We start from the raw sequence: 6,777 nt of genomic DNA on the forward strand, positions 1-6,777 counted from the left end.
ACCATACTTGTTGATATTCACTCCACATAGGAATCTGACCCATTGGCACCAGAACAGGGGGATCTAGCTTTCGTGCTAGCTTCATCGATGTTCCCCACCAAATAAAAAGCCTGTTCGGGTAGGCCATCTAATTCTTCAGAAAGGATTAGTTGAAATCCCCTAATTGTTTCTGCAAGACCAACAATTGTTCTCCATATTAAAGCTCATGAATCTCCTTTATGAATCCATAGTAGGTCTCCATGTTACCATCGCGGTCATAGATATCAATACGGACACCGCTATTTTGGTTAGTGCTCTTGTTGTCTTGTGCTTTAGTATAAAATGTATAGCCATTAATGTAGTATGCTTTATATATATGAATTGTAGTTGCCGACCAATTAGCCAGCATTTTTAATAATGCATCATCTATATCTTTATCCATCATGTGTCTACGTAACCAACTGCTGAAATTATCTTTGTGCTATCTTGCGATCCAATCCTTTGACTTTGTTGGATTTATGGACTGTACAATTTGCATGTGCATATTGACATACGGACCCACTATAACTAATTATTGTAGAACTATGAAATGTGCTTGGATGAATGAAACATAATCATTGAAATGGACGGTATTATGACCTAGCGTCCCTTTCCCCTTTAGCCTTCTCTCATGGTGAGATACATGCTTACCAATTGCTTTCAGATCCATGTAGTTGACGGCAAACCCAACGACCTCCTCCGTTCTCCAGCCTTGGGCCATGCAACCTTCCAGCTGACCTTGATTACGAACATATTTCTTCAAAACTGATATGAACCTTTCAAAAGGACACATCTAATGCAGAAACACAGAGCCAAGATACTTTATCTCATGCACGATGTGAACAATGAGATAATGCATTATGTCAAAAAATGATGGAGGGAAAATACTCTGAAGCTGGCATATAGTATGGATCACGTCTTTCTGCAGCTTTCTTAGTTTGCTCAGATCGATTACCTTCTATGAAATTATGTTGAAAAAAGAACACAACTTTATGATTAAGTCTCAGACCTTATCTAGCAGAATACCTCTAATTGCAACAGCAAGCAACTGTATCATCATCATATGACAATCATGGGACTTTATGCCAACTAACTTCGAAGTTTTCATGTTCACTAATATCTTTACATTGGAGGAGTAATCGGTCGGAACTTTAATTTCATGCAAGCAATTGCACAGGCTAATCCTCTCTTCCTTGCTTAGGGTGTAGCAAGCCGTGGGAAGTTCGTTTGCCCCGTTGCATAGGATTTTAGGATGCAGAATTTTCCTTAGCTTCATATCTTCCTGGTACAACTGTACATGTAGTGTATTTTTTATTTTGCCAGGTATGTCTAGTAAGGTACCGATCAAGCTGTCAAACATGCAATCATTTTGCTGATATTCCTTACTTCATCTTTGAATTTCTTGTATTTTGTATCGAAGTTTCTCCATTGCATTACGTCAGCAAGGTGTCTAAGCATCCATCTTTCTTGTGCCCTTTAGCGTACCATTGTATCAACTCGGTATTCACTTTATTGGTAAACAATTGCTTCAAACAAAAGATAATAGGAAAATACCAAACCGTCTTAGTAGGGGTCTTTTATCCTTACTCTTCTCCCCTACCTATCGATATCCTCACTATCGATATCGTCACTGTTGCACTTGTACCGTGATGCACTGCAAACATGACATGCTTCTAAGTCCGCATCCTTGTTGCGATACAATATGCAGTCGTTTCGATATGCATGTATTTTCACTATTTCCAACCATAACGGGCAGAGAACCTGCTTGACGTGGTACGTGTTTTTAGGCAACTCGTTGCCCTTTAGAAGTAAGTCCCTCAAGAATCATAACAACTCGTTGAAGCCCTTATTAGACCAACCATTGCTAGACTTTATTTGCAGCAATATCAGCACAACATGCAACTTGTTGTGCTCTTTCTTACAGCCCTGTAACACTAGTGTTTTATAGTTTTCTATCATGCGCTGGAACTTTTCGTGTTGCCTATCACTGGTGAAGTCTTCTTCCGTATTACACAACATTTCATCTAGGTTGTTATCATCGTTGCTGATAAAAGTATCTTCAAACACCAACTTATTGATATTTTCGTCAGTCGTCATATTGTTGCCTCTTTCTTCTCCGATTGTGGGCTACTCTCCATGCACAACCTCCTCATGTTCATCATGCTCGGTCTAGAGGATATAGCCAGGCTTGAAACCCCTGTTAAATAAGTGTGCATGGATCTGCTCTATGCCCGAAAACTACTTCTCATTCTTGCAATCATCGCACAGACATCATATATAGTGATCATCACACTTGTTTTTTTGCTTCTTGTATGCTGCGACAGCCAAAAAAAAAGCATCCATGCCATGAAAGAACTCTGGGCCATGACTACCAGCCTTATATATCTATGTCTGATCCATCTATAAATTTATGATTATCATTATATTTTATCAATCATTAAAAAACCATTGAACTGATAACCATGCAATATTTTAAAATGCACATCTAATTTATCGAATTACCTCGCATCTTGACTGCTCCATGTTAAATGGCTCATCATCTTCCGGCACTTGGTCCGGGTTGGAGGACCCACCTTCTAAATATTGTCACGTCCGCTTGCGACTAGCGAGCGGATGTGCCATCCCTACAATATAATATTCATATTCAATATGTTGATCTATTTATAGGTGATTTTATTTTTTTCTACTATACTACTAGAAAATTGGAAATAGGTTTTAATCTATTTAGAGGTGATTTTAACATTTCTTTCTTAAACCACTACTGGAAAATTAGAGATCTAGGTCACCATTGCATAATCACATATTTTCAAATCTAGGGCAATCGAGCAAATAAGTCTAGCCACAAATGAAAAGTAGATCATTTCTATGTTCCCTACAATGAGAAAATTATATTTTTTACTCAATTAGAGCTCAATTGGAGCTCTAAGTCGTCCCAAAATTCATCACCATAGAGCAATCACATACTTTCAAATCTAGAGCAATATAACAAGTGAATCTAAGTAAAATATAGATAATCTTACTAGCCTTGGAGCACCTTGATCATGTAGATTCCTCCAAATTTTGAAGTCTCTAAGCGCAAGGTTGGGCACAAATGGTGGGAGCCAAGCAAAATAGAGCTCCTCTCTATTCTGTTCGTGCTTGGGGGAGAAGAATACATCTTTTATATACCGTGCATTTATTAGCGCTGGTTCGTAGTATGAATCGACAATGATACTGATACTCAGTATCAGTGTCAACTCATGGTTACTAGCTATCACGGATAATTCAGTGCCAATTTGTTCCAAGAGTCGGCACTGATATTGAATACTGGTTTAACCTGGCTCAATTGATGATCGAGCGTGAAAAAGTTATAAACCGGCACTGGTACTTTATCAATGCTAATTCAATCCTAACCAGTATTAATGGAGCAGCACAGATGACCTATTCTATTATAGTGTCCCCAGTGTATGTAGGCCCAAAGGTGAGCAGCGGCGGTTGGGAAGTGGCTAAGATACCTCTTGCCAAGGGTTGGCGAGTGGCAATAGCAATCCCAAACTAGTTTGGGCATGTAAAGACATCAAAGATGTTGACAAGAGGCAACACATGCTTGCATGCATTGATGTGATTGCTAGCAACAGGTGGTGGCAAGAGATGACAAGGGAACTATGGTGGGCGCCAACTCACTGGGGTAGGGGTGGAGTTGCATTGGCATGACTCATTGAAGAAGTGTTTGTGCTGAAGAAGGTAAGATTGGAAGGGGGAGAGATCCTATGATATAATTGAATGTCGTCACTCACACGTGAGTCTATTGAGAGTTGGCTCACGTGTTAATAGTGATGTTATACCTGTAGTTATGTTAGAGAAATCATATTTAATTAGGGGAGGGGCTTATGTGAAACATTCTAAAAAACAATGAAATACGTTGCATGCATTCTTCCAACTGACGAAAAGTTGACGTTGCATGCATTCTTCCAACAGACAAAAAGTTGGCGTTGCATCCATCTTATATTTTTCTCTTACTAAGATTGTACTCCATCCGATCATAAATACTTGTCGCTTTTGACTTTCCAAAATCTTCGATGTGCAACTTTAATCATTATTTTCTATAAAAATATAGTTATAATATTTAATAAAAATATAATATTATAAAAATATTTTTTTAAGATAAATCTACACATATGATTTTTATGTTTTCAAATTAAATATTTTAGAAGTTATTAATTTTCAAAGTTTTAAAAGTTTAATTTTATCTTAGTAAAATATGATAAATATTTATGATCGGAGGGAGTAAGATTTACATAATAATTACTAAACGACCAAGAACGAGCTGGCAAAAATCTGTTATCTTTGTCGACGAAGAGCCGGCGTTACCTGCATCTTATTATTTTCAGCACCGTGTTACAGTTCAACATAATAATTGCAAAATTTAATTTAGGCCTAAAGGGGCAGGAAATGAGCTGGCCCGAATCTGTAAGATCTTTTCATTTACAAGAAGAATCTGTAAGATTTTCTCTTGTTTTTTTAATTTCTTTTATTTAGAAGGATTATCTCTCTATTCACCTACGGGTATCCAATCTGACTCGCCCGTAGGAATCTCCGTCGAGCCTGAGAGATCTCTGTGAACTGAATCTTGTTCGCGCTGGACGCCCCATAAATAGCCTGGCGACCTGCCTTCCACAACAGATCGACCGGTGAAGCCGCGCCGACGCGTTCGCACGGGGAAGTTGAGAGCGCCGATCGAAGTATAGCAGCCACGCGCGAGTCAAGAAGCACGGCGATCGTCGGCGTACGCACCGCGCGGCCGCCGCGACGCGACCCAGCGTCCCGGCAGAGGAGTTGGCGGCGTCGTCCGATATTATGGAGGGGTACGTGGAGACGGTGAAGGAGCGGAAGCAGGACGAGAAGCTCAAGAACGTCAACCTCGACGACTGGCTCCCGATCACGTCGTCGCGGAACGCCAAGTGGTACTACTCGGCATTCCACAATGTCACGGCCATGGTCGGCGCCGGCGTGCTCGGCCTCCCGTTCGCCATGTCGCAGCTCGGATGGTACGTACGCAACTGTGGATGCCATTCTGTTTTCTGATCTGTATATGTGAACGCGCACGATTCTGAATCACGACGTTGCCATGCCAACGATGAACGTGGATGGATGCAGGGACCTTGGAACGGTGGTGATCGTGATGTCGTTCTTGATCACGCTGTACACGCTGTGGCAGATGGTGGAGATGCACGAGATGGTGCCGGGGAAGCGCTTCGACCGGTACCACGAGCTCGGGAAGCACGCGTTTGGGGACCAGCTTGGGCTCTGGATCATCGTGCCGCAGCAGCTCATCGTCGAGGTCGGCACAGACATCGTCTACATGGTCACCGGCGGGCAGTCGCTCATGAAGGTCCACGACCTCCTCTGCAACGGCCACTGCAAGGACATCCGCCTCACCTTCTGGATCATGATCTTCGCCGCCTTCCACTTCGCCCTCTCCCAGTTCCCCAACTTCAACTCCATCTCCGCCGTCTCCGCCGGCGCGGCCGTCATGTCCCTCACCTACTCCATGATCGCCTTCGTCACGTCGGGGGTCAAGGCGGCCCACACCACGGCCGCCGTCGACTACGGGCTTAGGGCGTCCTCCACGGCGGGCAAGGTGTTCGGCGTGCTGAACGCGCTCGGCACCGTGGCGTTCGCGTACGCGGGGCACAACGTGGTGCTGGAGATCCAGGCCACCATCCCGTCCACCCCGGAGAGGCCGTCGAAGAAGCCCATGTGGCGCGGCGTCGTGGTGGCCTACACCATCGTCGCGCTCTGCTACTTCTCCGTCGCCTTCACCGGGTACTACGCGTTCGGCAACTCGGTCGAGCCCAACGTGCTCATGTCGCTCCAGAAGCCTCGGTGGCTCATCGCCGCCGCCAACCTCATGGTCTTCATCCACGTCCTCGGCAGCTACCAGGTCTACGCGATGCCGGTCTTCGACATGATCGAGACCGTGCTCGTCAAGAAGCACAAGTTCACCCCGAGGTTCTGGCTCCGCTTCTGGGCCCGCTCCTCCTACGTCGCGGCGACGATGCTCGTCGGCATGACCTTCCCGTTCTTCGACGGCCTGCTCGGATTCTTCGGAGGCTTCGGGTTCGCGCCCACGACATACTTTGTGAGACATCACGCTTGCACTCTTCTTTCTTGTTTCAATTATATGCAGGCGACATGTCGAGCTATTTGGTTTAGAGCGTTCGATTATCTGCTTCCATGATCTGCAGATCCCTTGCATAATCTGGCTCATGCTGCGCAAGCCCAGTAAGTACGGCCTGACATGGTGCATCAACATTGTAAGTTTCTTTTCCACTACATGACTGTTTAATATTGATTCTTAGTTCTTAGTATATCTGTTCATGTTCTTATCACTGTTGTCTCTGTGTTTTTGTTTGGTCAGATCTGCATCGCGATCGGAGTGCTGCTGACGGTGATCTCCCCCATTGGTGGCATGCGGCAGATCATCTTAGATGCCAAGAACTTCAAGTTCTACGCTTAAGCATCCAGTAACACAGAGAGAGAGAGAGAGAGAGAGGAGAACGACTGCTTTTGTCTCGTTTTCTTCTTCTTCTTCCAGGAGATGCAATTTATATTTGCTTCACTATCCATGTATCTGAAACAGCGCTATATCCAACATGAGAATCTTCTGTTTGACGCTTCTTGGTTATGTCGTGGTTATTTATTTGGATTATCACTATTGCGATAAGAAATTTTAAAACATGAGATATATACGAGGTTTGAAATTAATATAGCGGGAGA

At 43.7% G+C, this 6,777-nt stretch overlaps 1 protein-coding gene across 1 annotated transcript; it reads left to right on the top strand.

Annotated features, from left to right (window-relative positions):
• Positions 1 to 4,845: 4,845 nt before the first annotated feature.
• LOC133885524 (lysine histidine transporter-like 2) lies at positions 4,846 to 6,517 on the top strand. The gene is made up of 4 exons (XM_062325251.1): positions 4,846 to 5,045; positions 5,155 to 6,139; positions 6,246 to 6,314; positions 6,419 to 6,517. The coding sequence occupies exons 1-4, from the start codon at positions 4,855 to 4,857 to the stop codon at positions 6,515 to 6,517; spliced, it is 1,344 nt and encodes a 447-aa protein (XP_062181235.1). The 5' UTR covers positions 4,846 to 4,854.
• Positions 6,518 to 6,777: the final 260 nt, after the last annotated feature.

The sequence above is a fragment of the Phragmites australis genome, chromosome 11, assembly GCF_958298935.1.
Source record: "Phragmites australis chromosome 11, lpPhrAust1.1, whole genome shotgun sequence".
NCBI classification, from domain to species: domain Eukaryota; kingdom Viridiplantae; phylum Streptophyta; class Magnoliopsida; order Poales; family Poaceae; genus Phragmites; species Phragmites australis.

What these genes read in the sequence shown, in the direction of transcription:
- LOC133885524 (XM_062325251.1), top strand. Translation starts at nt 4,855, where the DNA reads ATGGAGGGGTACGTGGAGACGGTGAAGGAGCGGAAGCAGGACGAGAAG. An exon ending in GCCATGTCGCAGCTCGGATG is followed by an intron (nt 5,046 to 5,154) that starts GTACGTACGCAA and finishes GGATGGATGCAG; the next exon opens with GGACCTTGGAACGGTGGTGA. An exon ending in TCGCGCCCACGACATACTTT is followed by an intron (nt 6,140 to 6,245) that starts GTGAGACATCAC and finishes CATGATCTGCAG; the next exon opens with ATCCCTTGCATAATCTGGCT.